Below are 12547 nucleotides of genomic sequence, written 5' to 3'. Positions count from 1 at the left end.
GTTTTTGGTAGGAGTAGGGAGGTGGAGGGAGCAGGGCTGTGGCTCCCTTTCCTCTTGTCTCTGAACAAGTCTGGAGACAAGACGGGACAGACAGCATCTTCTCTGACCTCTGGCTCCTCCTTCAAATAGATCCTTCTGCTTTCACGGAGAGTTAAGTAAGGTAGACAAGTCTGATAAGGTTGGGTCAGCCTATGGAGGGGGGCCCTTCTTGCAGAGAGCTAGCCAAGGATGTCTTGGGCTGAATGGAGGGTATGAACAAAATCCTAATCAAGCCCACCCCACCCCATGCAGGTTCATAATGAGTTGGAGCACTTAAGAAATTGACCAACTAAGCACCAGGTGGTTATGTGAGACCTCCATGTTTCTATTGGATCTGGAGTCTTCTGTGCCCAGCTGGAAATGGTCATGGGCCCTGCCTTCTTATCTTCTTGTGGACCCTGGCCTGGATTTTTGTTCACTAACTTTTGCCCTGGAACTAACCCAAGCCAAAGGGGCTGTTATTTTTCCTTCCATAATCTGAGCCTGTTTTTTACTCATATGCAGCTGTTTTCAGTAGGGTAGGTGAGTCCCCAGTGAGTGAGTGCTGGGTCAGAGTTTGCACTCACACAGGGATGGGAACCCTGGGGGAAGCTATCCCAAATCTCATTTGTCCTGCCCAATTCTGAGTTGAATGATTTATAATTTCCAATTTAAGCTCCCACCTCCCCCCAATTCTAACCATCCTCTTGGGCTAATGCCATCGGTCTCTCTTGACCTCAGGGGAGTCAAAATATCCTTGGTATAGAGTTCAAATACCCTTCAGTCTCTTCATTACCAGCTCCATCCCCCCCCCCCCAATTCCTTTCTGGGAATGGCCCATCCCATAAACTGCACAGGGAGAGAACAGAAAAAAAAAACCCAAAGCAGTCCCTGGGTCCAGGGCCTGTAAACATGAGTCCTTCACTTCAGTCCAGGAGTCTGTAAGTGCCCCCCCAGTTGCCAAGGCTCCATCCAGGTCCACTCCCTTGGCTTGCTTGACTGGTACTTTCCAAATGGAGTCCTCTACAGTTCTGGGGAAGGGGGGCTGGGGTCTTTTTGAAGCTTGCTGGCTGGGCAGGGGCAGGGGAACATGTCTGCAATTCCTCAGGCTGCTGATTCTGGGAGGTGAGGACCATACTTCCTGCAGGGGGCTGCCAACCTGTTCCTCCCTCCCCATGCCCTTGCCCCAGCAGGGGAATCAGCGCCAACTAGCCCCCTTGGCTACTCCAAAGAGTCACTGTGTTCCAAGCCCAGGTCACTGACATTCGTTGTCTGTAGCTCATCAGTCTCCTCCTCCAGCTCCTCCTCCTCTTCCTCTTCTTCCATTTCATCTTCATCCTCTTCCTCCGTCCCATCCAATGAATCTTCATGTGCTGCCATCATTGCCTGCTGCATGGCCATGGTGGCATTGTCTGAGGACAGGGACTGCAGATTGTCCAAATTGATAGAGCCTGTGGTGGATTGGAGAAAAGGGTAAAGGTCAGTCGCAGCAGCAGGAAAAGGCCAGGAAAATGTCCATTTCATTCTCTCATTATATATAATCATACCTATCTAGAAGCACAAATGTACAACAATAGCACTGCACTTCTGTAGCACTTTAAGGTTTACAAAGCTCCTTCCTCACAACAAGCCTATAAGGTAGGTAGGGTCGGTGTTGTTATGCCCAGGTCTGAGGCGAAAAAGTTGAGGTTTATAGAAACTGAATGAATTGCCCAGGGTCATACATTTAGTGTCAAAGCCAGAACTGTTATTTGGGTCAGGGGAGCTTCAGAACAATAAATGATCTTACACTATACTATACTGCCTTTATCTTATATGCACGCTTTCAAGAAGCTCACATATCATACATAGGGGCATACATGAATGCCACATGATACATACTGCAGCAAACAGCTTGTTTCCTGCAAAGAATCAACTTTGCATGTTAGCAATAAAATTTCTGGCTCATTGAATTATTCATTGTGTACTAGGAGATGAGCAATTCTGTGTGTGTGTGTGCGTGTGCGCACGCGTTATCCATGAAGGGAATGATGGGCGTAACTGGGAAAACAATGCTCTCTCTGGCCCCCATTCATAAGCCAGCTGCTACATACACCATTTGTAGACAGCAATGGTTTCCAAAGAGCAGCTTGGTCACTGAGGTTGCTCAGGAATTTCTGACCCCCAAAGCGTCCTTTACTTTTGTAGTGATGTTGTATATACCTGCATTCTCTCACCGGGTCCTTCAGACAAACCCATTTGACAGATTAGGAAAGTGAAGTACAGAGGCAAAGTGACTTATCTAGATACATGGAAGGAGGAGACAGCAGAGCCCCACTTTCCTAACTTTATGCCCAGTGTGCTTTTCAGTAAAGAGATTCTATTTTGGGGTGCCCATACCAAAATTCTCACCAGGCATATAGTTACATATTAAAGTCTGTAGCACCCAACCTCTATCCCTCCTTAACTAGGGCATCTGCCCATGGGCTTTGGCCCAACTCCTCACCATCAGGATTTGTCCCTGGGGGCCCCCCCTGCTGCTGCAGCACACCGGCAGCAATTGAGTTGGGCCAGAATCTTTGGGTGGGCCGGTGCTGAGACTTCATCTTCTTGGCTTTGGGGGCAGGGTCTGGGTTGCTGGCATCAAGCATGGGTTGCAGGATACGCCTTCGGGCATTGATGAACCTGCACAGGGAGAGGTGAAAACAGTTATTTGGGGGTGTGTGTGTGTTTACATACAAACAATATGCACACATATGTATGTACATATGTAAGGACAATTTAGGGTATGGTGAATGAGAGAATGGCTACCAGCTCCATTAGAAAGCCAGAGGGGAATGGGAGGTAAAAGAAGTGTTATTTGTGTCCAAGAAGAGACTCAGACCCAGAGAAGTTTCATATTTGATGATGGAGAGCAGTGGGAGTAACAGCAACATCTCTTATGATCTTTGGAACTCCAAAGGGGAATCAATGTCTACTTGTCTGTTACATTTTGGTCCTGTTTGGAATCAGGACTCTGGGAATGCCCTGGCAAGACAGAGACTGAAATTGCCTTTGGCCCAGGGAACACAAAGCAGCATACAATGCTGTCCACAGGTCCCCTTACCTATCTTCTGTCCACAGGTGTGGGGATCCAAGGACCATGACTCCAGGGCTTCATTTTTTTGTGGTTAGGTCCAGCACAGGAGAGAGGGAAGGTTAACATGGCCCGAACCTTGGTACTGTCTTGGTACTATCAACTCCACAGAGAAATCACTTTCTTATCTACTCACTCTCATGTGTTTCCTGGAGGCTGCTGTAGCTTTATTTAAACCCAGTATTGCTTAGGGGCAGGTGGATTCACTATATGGCCTCAAGTCCTTTCTGGACCAGAAATTCTACACTCTGACTCTTGTCTATTTCTGGTGTTGAAGGGCAGTGGAGCTGATTTTCCTCTTAGGCAGAACCCAGACAATTTATTTTCTGCTACATTTGCCCAGCAAGGGGCGCTCAGGAGCTATAGATAGAAGCTTTGGAGGCTGGAATGATTTATGGCTATTTTGGGTTTCAGGGCTGGATCGGGAGGATTAGCATGGCAGAGTGCAGGGACCGAGGACAGAAGATTAGGGACTAGCCTGGGTTGGGGTAAGGTTGGGACTAGAGTTGAGGATGAGTCAGCGTGTTTCTGATTGCTGTGGGGTAAGACTCTTAACTAGTCTCTCTCTAGTTGTGCTGTTCTGCTACCTGGGCAAGAGGTCCTTTGGCAGGGGACATCAACTCACCAGTTATTGACTTGCAAGAGGGTGAGGTTCGTCTGGGCTGCAATCTGCCTCTTCTCGTCCTCTGTGGGATAGGGATGCTGAAATGAGATGTGCCAGATTGAGGAAGTGAGCACAGGTTGGAGTTGAGAATGGTAGTGGGAGCAAGCAAACATTGACTGTCAGGAAGGATGACTGGTGTCACATGTGGCCAGGAGCCAGCGGCCTAGGGATATTATTTCCAAAGCAGGGTAGACTCTAAAGGCTGGAGGGAATACCAGTTGTTTGGGTGTGTCCCCTTTTGCATTAGTTTGCATGCCCTGTTTGCCACTAAGTACCCACTTTGCCACTGGTGGGATTCAGGTGACCTCAATGATTCAGGGGCAAGTCTCTGTGGGAGAGCAGGGTCCTGGGACCTAGACCTAGATCAATATAATAAACAGCTAAATAGATGTGAATACTGGGGGAGAGACAAGAGAAATACAAGATGAGGTCCCTGTTCTTGAGGAGCTTATAAACCTTGTTTGCTGGGAGACACATTGTACACACACATGGACAGGCAGCAGAAAGCCAGAGGAGGGAGAGGTTGCTATGAACTGGAATATGCAGAGGGATGTTCTCTGTGCCTTTGCAAGGCATGTCCACCATGCAGTCAGGAACCTGCTCCTGTACAAGCTATTGTCACAGCTACTGAGGACCCTGAAAAGAAAGTTTTTGCCATCAAAGTCCTTGGCACTGTCAAATGGCTCAACTGACACCAGAAACTGATAGAATTTTACCAGTGGAAATGACATGAAAGAAGATGTGTCACCATTTGCTTTGCCGCTGCACCCTAAGGACCATCAGACTTTTCTGACTTGTAGATGAAATTTTTGACACATCTCCTTTATTAGAATGAGCTCCTTGAAAGCAAGGAAAGCCTTACTTTTCTACTTGTATCTCTAGTGTTCAGCATAATGCTTTGCACATAGAAAGTGATTAATAAAATCTTTCCTCCTTCCCTCCCTCCCTTCCCTCATGCATGGAAGGCACTGCCTGCCTCACCTCCACTTTAATAGAATCCCAAGGTCCACCTTCTCTTACACAAGACCTACTCTAATACACCCAACAGCTATTGGCCTCCTATCAGAAATTACTATTTCCTTAGCTGTATACACTTTGTTTCCCGTGAATAAAATGTAAGCTATTTGCATCTTCAACACTTAGCATAGTGCCTAGTACATAGTAGGTACTTAAAAAGTATTTGATGAATAAATGGAAGTAAGATTTAGCTGGACCTTGAGGGAAGTGTAAAATTTGTATAGACCACTTCTGGGTTGTAGCTATGTATCGTCTCTGGATAGCCAGGGATCCTAGGCAATCTTTCACAGGGAATCTATGAGGCAGAATACATAGATTATTCCAGCCTACCCACTGTCTAGGACTAGACTGCTGTCAGGTTGGTAACAGCTTGGAGAGCTCTGAAGAAAGGATATGAGATCAGCAGCCCTATTACTGCTCTCCTCACCAGAGACAAGACAATGACACATGTTCACTTGCCCTCAGCTTCTACCTGATGGGAACAATCAGGACTTTGTGTTGTTTAATTCACGGCTCTGACCCCAACAGCCTCACAGACTGAGATGACACTTATGATTCATACAATATTAAGGCTCTAACAAGGAAGATTCAGAGCAATGTCACAGGAGTCAATTTCTTTCTAATTGGGAAGGAGAGGCTCTAGGGCCCCAGAGGAGAAGCTTCTGGCTCTCCTGGGGAGCAGGGGAGACAGAGGCAGCTGCCGAACCCAAGCACTGAGTCCCAGGCATGGGACTTATTTGCCATGAAATGAGACATATTGTGCTAGAGCCAACACAATACACACACTGAATGATATATACACTTTTCTGAAGCTGCTGCAGCCTTCACACCAATGTGAAATGCTCCATGGAGCCCACACTCCCAGAGAACCCAGTCACTTCCCATTTCAGAGAAGCCCAATTAGCATACAACTGCAAGAAACAATGAGATAGGATTAACTACTCTAGTGAGCTGTGTTCTGTAACTCTCCTGTGCATCTACAAGGTGTCGGACTCATCCCCACTGAATCATGTCACCAAACTTTTAATGAGTTGTTCCCTACGCAAGGTACCATGCTAGGTGCTCTCCACATAGCAGGCAATCAGCTGATGCTTGCTGAATGAATGACTGGGGAGATGGTCTGGGCACTCAAAGAACTTAAAACCTAGTTAGTGAGACAGTATATACACCTATGAAAATGGCAACACAAAGCAGCGAATACAAAGTGCCCAGAGTTTGTGACAGTGCGACTGGAGTTCAGAGGAGGGAGCTATCACAGAGCGATGAAGCTACTGGTGGTTTTACACAGAAAGTGGGACTTGAACTGGGCCTTGAAGGCTGGGTAAGAACCACATGATGAAGGGAAGGTATTCCAAGCATGAGGAATGTAAAAGGCAGGAATTCCCTGTGTGTTTGGGTGCTTAAAGATAAAAATCTCTTCTACTTTTAAAGAAAACCATTCCCCAGCCTCCTTTGGACCAATAATGTTTGGCATCTGAAGGCAGATATGTGTGTGCCTACATGCATATATGAGAAGCAGTGTTGAGTCACGAGGGCTGGCCTTGCAGTCAGCAATACCAAGGTTCCAACTCTGCCTTAGACCACAGGCAAGTCACTCAGTATCTCCTAAGATTTATCTCCTAAATTATGGACTGATAGTGAAAGGAATCAACTTATACAATAAAAAAAAAATTCTTGACCTACTGATGCATGATATACACATACAGACAATATTTATATACAAACACATATACATTTGCATATATATTACCAAATCACATCTTAGGGAAATGCTGTGGACATGATTTATATAGATTTAAGTAAAGCTTTAGATAAAATCTCCTAGAATTTTGTGGAGAAGACAGAGATGTGAATACAACCATATTGAGCATTGGTTGGATGACCAGATTCCAGAGGGTAGTTGTTACTGGTTCAATGTCACCATGGCAGAAGGGCTGTAGTGGAATACAGCAGGGATCTCTACTAACATTTCTGTCAATGACACAGATGAAGGCATAGGTGGTATACCCATCACAGTTTTCAATTAAGAAAGTTGGGAGGAACGGTTAACACACTGGAGCCTGGAGAGCATTTTACTGAATCTATTAAGATGAAATTAAATAGAGATAAATATAAAGTCTTAGGCCAAGAGAACCAAAAAAACCCAATCAACTCTACTGCACTTGTTCAGAAGAGGATTTGGGAGTTTAGGTGAATTGCAAGTTCAAGAGGAATCAGTAGTGGGACATGGTAACCAAAAGAACTAATGTTATCTTGGACTGCATTAGGAGGGTCAGAACTTCCAGGAACAGGGAGATGATAATCCTACTGTACCCTGCTCTATTAGAACCCATCTGGAGTACAGTGCTCAGTTTAGGGCACCTTGATTTAAGAAGGATATTGATAAGTTGGGAGGGTCCAAAGGAAGGAAAGCAGGCTGATGAAGGGTCTTGATCTCATGACATATGAAGATTAATTAAAGGAGTCTGGAATCACTGTGTTCAGGTATTTGAAAGGCTGTTTGGAGGAGGGATCTGACTTTGCCCCCCAAATGGCAGAACTAGGAGTGATGGGTGGGAGATGCAAAGAGGCAAATTTAGGATTTGATGTTCAGAAACACTTCCTAAGCACTAAACCCCAGAGTGGAATGCTGACCTCGAGAGATGGTGGTTCCTTCTCCCTAGAAGCTTTGCAGGAGAGACTGCACAAGCACTTAGTAGAAGCTATGGAATAAGCAGGGAGTAGGTCTATCCAGCAGAGAGTATGAGTATTAGTAGCAACCTCCATCACAGAAACACGATGATACCAATGATAGGTGGCCCAGAAAGAAGAGCACATGTGTGACCTGAATGTGGGCTCCTTATGTGTGAGCTCTTCTGTGTGTCCACCCTTTTCAGTAATGTCATGTATACTTGTAGGAGAGTACAAACCGGGTTTATGGTGGGAATTTTTTGTTGCCACTTTTCTTCCTATGCCATTTCATTAAGTGATTTTGCTTCAGACTAACTGGGTCTTCTAGCTACTAAAGATAAACACATTGGTAAGGGCTCATACACTCTGGTTTTAAGGATGCACAGATTCCTTGAAATTGAAGTGGCTATTACCTGAGTGACTTGCCTTGCAAGGTACCCCAAAGCATTATATGATTAAATACTTAGAAGAGTCAAAGAAGAACATAGTCAGATACCATTCCCGGAACTTAGTAGTTCCCCTCCCCCCCTTCCACATTTCCAGTATTATGTGAGTAGCATATAAGGGGTGGAAAAATGTTGAAAGAGAAGCTGGTCAGACATTCCTGGTGTTGTTAGACATCCAAAGCAATCTAGACTGATTCTTGAGACAAAGTCAAAATAGCTCCTGGCCCTTGGACAGCCCTAGAACTGGGGTGAGAAAGTTTTAGGACCAAGAAAGGGAGGAAAATTCAAACATTTCATTTCTTGGATGAACTTTCTTTATTGCCCTTGCTTTGGTGCTAGTAGAGTTAAGATGCAGAGTGAAGCTTTCAGGATGGAAAAAATCTTTTCAGCTTAGAATAGAAGAATGGATTAGAGAAATACAGACTTCTCAAATCATAATGATTTAAGGAGTCATCTAATTCCAGAAATTCAATTCTGCCTTCCTGAGTTTGTGCACGATGGTCACTATCTTTCCCAGACATCTGTATATTCTATTCTTGAAAGTCTGGTGAGGGTCCCTGACTCTAGCAGTAGCCTGAAATGGTAAAAGTTAGTCTATTCCATCATGCACACTTCCAGGTCCCACGACCAATATCTTGTTCAATCTTCAATGCAACAAACATCTATCCTGATGGCAACAAGTTTTTATTGGATGTCCTTGTTGACCTGTGATAGTGAATTCTTCAATTGGACCTCATTTTACAAGTTAATATCCAGATGTTGATATCCTGTGGGCTTCGGTGGTAAGTTTTGGTTAGTGATAGCTAGAGTCTTATACAAAGATGAGACTCTAGAAAAGATGATCCACTATTCAGAGCTGACCCATTTGAGTATGTGATGACTGGCAAAGTACAAAGAATGAAGAAACCTCTAGTGAGCAGCACCATGGCTCTCCGTCTCACAGAGCAGGGGCTGCCTATGCCACTCCAAGGACATGCCAACAAACTGCATGGTTGTGAAGTGGACTCTAGAGTTTACTAACTGATGAAGAAATTGGCCTTCAGAACCTCATAGGCAACCAGTCTTAATAGAGATCAAATCTTAACTGTCTACATGTAAGGTGTGCTGTCCCCACTTCTGTTTCAAATTCCTTTCTGGTTTGTTCTGTTGAAGGCATCCCTATTAACTAAGCCTCACTCAAGCCTGAATAGGACTTGATCTTTCTGGTGCACTGTTCAACTTGTAAAGAAGGTGTCTGCTCCTTGGCAGAAATGATTCTTCACTCATCTAGAGGACTTGGTGTCTCTCTTGGTTGGCTTGAACAAAGTGAAAAACTGGCAACAAACCCCAATTTGGAATGGGATTGGAAGAGCTCAAGATAAGCTTGAAGGTGCTTTGTATGATTTTTAAATTAAATGTTGCTTGTTTTGGTAAGGAAAAAATGAAATGTTTGAAGACAATTTCATTATTGTCCTTTAAAATCTGTGTGTGTATGTGTATGTGTATGTGTTTGTGTGTGTCTCATAATGATTATTGTTAGGAAATTCCTTTTAAGCACTATCTAACCTAAAGTCTTCTTGCTGCACCTTCAGCCCCTTTATCTTCACTTAAGAAAGCAACTACTTCATTATAATATATCTTTATGCCACATTTCTACCCCCTTGCCTCTAGCTCCCCCACTCCCTACTTTCCCTTCTTTCACCTTGCACTTCCAAGTAATCTCTTACTCAGGACGAAACAAAGTTAAATTTGTCTTTGTCTCTTCCATTTGTCCTTTGCCTTTCAATGACTTTGTGCTGCTCAGAGGGGAAAACTTTCCAGAGGAAATGGGTAATTTGTGCTTTTTACACTTTTTTGAAGTGAAGTAGGAATAGTGAGAGGTCTGAGCCCCCAGAAACTCTATGCTTCATAGGATGGTATGTCGAAAAGGAGGGAAAATGAGAAAGGATTTTCCTAAATCATTCTGGAGTTTTCCTGTGTTGGTAGGTTCAGAGTCTACTTTTCATTGTTTAAAGTCTTAGGTTTCCTTGAGAGAAATAAAAAAAAAATTCTTTTATAAGAATTTAGAAGACCTGGCTAGGGAGCCATTGGTACCATTTCCAAATTAAAGAAAAAATCATGTCTCTTTCCTGGGCCCTCACTCACCAAGGATTAATGTGCCAGTGTCCAATAAGCCAAAGTGTCAAGCATGTAGCTTGTGGGCTGCATGTGGCCCATGATACTGCTGAGTATGACCTGAACCACATTAAAATGTAATTGGGAAACAAAATAAAATAAATAATAACATAAACAAAATAAATAAAAATACAATAAAGCATTAATAATATTAATATGTGGTTTTCCAGGGCAACACGTGAATGTAGAGATCCTTATGTATAGTTTAGTGGCCTCTGCTTCTATTGGGAGTGTGATGCCACTGCCATAAGCCATTATACTATATACTATCAGACACTACTGCTCTACAGAGAGAGTAACTTCTTTGATCTACATTATTCTTTCCCTCTTTCAAGGGCAGAGAACAGCTTTCTTAACATTTTTAATAAAATCTTTAAACTGAAGTACAGGAGGTGACCTTTCCACCTTACAGAGATATTAGTCCACTCAAGACAGAGAATCATGGAATCAGAGTTGGAAGGGATCTGAAAGATGATCTGGATATAGTCCAACATCCTCAGCAATATCTTTCTCTAGGCTCAGCTTATGGACTTTGAGAACTCAATACTCCAGATATGGTTGGTCTGAGGCAAGGTTATAGTGGAGCACAATCAATATGGTGAAAAGAGTGATGAATCTGGAGTCTGAGGAACCTGGGTTCAAATCTCAGGTTTGCTACCTGTTGTCTGTTTGACATTACAGAAGTTATGTAGCCTCTCTGGGTCTCATTATTTTGAATCTGAAAATGTGGGGGTTGGAAATGATATTTACAATTTCTTTAAGCTCTGAATCCTGTGACACATACTAAACTTGAAAATCATTGGGCTAATCTTGAATAGATAAATGGACAAAGGATATGAATAGGCAGTTCTCAAAAGACAAAATCCAAGCTAGCAAAAGCCATATTAAAAAAATTGCTTCAAATCATTAATAATTAGAGAAATGCAAATTAAAACAACTCTGAGGTTCCACTTCATACCCATTTAATTGGCAGAGATGACAAAAATGTAGAATGGCTATTGTTGGGGGATTTACAGGAAAATGAACACATTAATGTACAGTCGGTGGAGCTTTGAATTGCTACAGCCATTCTGGAAACCAACTTGGAACTATGCCCCAAAGGTCATAGAACTGTGCAATATCCAATGATATACTCCAAAGAGAGCAGAGAGAGAGAGGAATGCACCCATATGTATAAAAATATTTTTTGTCAGTTCTTGTTTTAGCAAAGAACTTAAAACTAAGGGAGTGCCAACCAATCGGGGAATAGATAAATAAGTTGAGGTATATGAAAGTAATGAAATATTATTGTGCTAAAAGAAATGACAAAAAGGGATAGTATAAGGGAAACCTAGGAAGACTTTCAGGAATCAATGCAAACCAAAGCAAGTAGAACCAATTTATACAATTATAGCAACATTGTAAAGACAAACAACTTTGAAAGACTTAAGAACTCTGATCCATGCAATGACCAACCATAACTCCAGAGGACTGATGATGAAGTATTCTTGCTACCTCCTGACAAAGACATGATGGACTTGGTGTAGAATTAGACATGCATTTTTGTACGTGGCTCGCGAGGGTCTTGATTTTACTTAACTGTACATATTGGTTACAAAGATTTTGTTTTTCTTTTTTCAATGAGGGCTGAGGGAAAGTGTGAGGGTAATTACTAAAAGAAAAGAATCATGGAAGCATTTTTTTAAAATGCACAGAAGAAAATACAGAAAAGCAAGAAAGCTTTGTAAGCGACATGTTGAATGAATTACAGTTAAAAGAGAAAGGAAGCTGCCTGAAATAGAAATTCACAGCTTCATAGGCAATCCTCCTTTGCTAGTTTTCATATGGACATGCTCCTTTCTTTGTCATTTAGGTTCATAATAAGAAAAAGGAAATTTTTAAAATGAAAAAGAAACCCAAAGTCACTGGACTGCGGAGTAGGTCTACAGACTTATAAAATATTTTTACCTCTTATAAGTCACACTTTATTGTCTGATAGATGGTGATGGCCTTCATGTACCTTTGCTCCCTCTACCTCCCACCTTACATACAAATATAAATGGACTTCATTTCCCTAAAACCCTGGGATCCCTCTGTCTCCTGTGCAAATACACCAGGGACATTTTCTTCCAGCTTCTGTCACAGACTCTGTAGACTAATGGCCTCTCTCAGATGCTACTCTGTGGCCCATAAATCTCGATCTGTTCGTTTTTCAAACTGAGTCCTCAAGGGCTGCAACCTTCCCCCACTTTCCCACCCTGCTTTAGGCTTCTACCCAAGCTGGAATGTGGTCTAGTAGTTGCTAGGTTAGGACCCCAGACTAGAGTTCTCATCTCAGTTCCAGCAGTGTTCCTACGTAGCTTTGGAAAGAATTAAATCCCATATCTGAAATGGAATGGAGGAAAACTGTGCTCCTTCCCTAGAGGGTTTTTGAGACACACACACACACACACACACACACACACACACACACACACACACACA

General features: G+C 43.1%; 1 protein-coding gene and 1 pseudogene across 6 annotated transcripts in view; one reads left to right on the top strand and one right to left on the bottom strand.

The window, feature by feature from the left end:
- Nucleotides 1-1060: 1060 nt before the first annotated feature.
- Nucleotides 1061-12547, bottom strand: part of PKNOX2 (PBX/knotted 1 homeobox 2) — a 356188-nt gene continuing 344701 nt past the window's right edge. For all 6 annotated transcript variants that reach the window (XM_069080546.1, XM_069080551.1, XM_069080549.1 and 3 more), the window contains 3 exons: nucleotides 3759-3835; nucleotides 2504-2682; nucleotides 1061-1469 (listed from right to left, as the gene is read on the bottom strand). In XM_069080546.1, coding sequence (XP_068936647.1) covers nucleotides 1240-1469; nucleotides 2504-2682; nucleotides 3759-3835 — 486 coding nt within the window. In that variant the 3' untranslated portion in view covers nucleotides 1061-1239. The remainder of the gene's footprint in view (nucleotides 1470-2503; nucleotides 2683-3758; nucleotides 3836-12547) is intronic.
- LOC138154776 (DNA-directed RNA polymerases I, II, and III subunit RPABC3-like) lies at nucleotides 8657-8983 on the top strand (annotated as a pseudogene).

This window comes from Petaurus breviceps, unplaced genomic scaffold, assembly GCF_028583685.1.
Source record: "Petaurus breviceps papuanus isolate PSGF00001 unplaced genomic scaffold, PetGlider_PUasm1.0 91133, whole genome shotgun sequence".
Taxonomy (NCBI): Eukaryota; Metazoa; Chordata; class Mammalia; order Diprotodontia; family Petauridae; genus Petaurus; species Petaurus breviceps.
The sequence above is the reverse complement of the archived record's forward strand: the minus strand, read 5'-3'. Positions and strand labels throughout refer to the sequence as shown.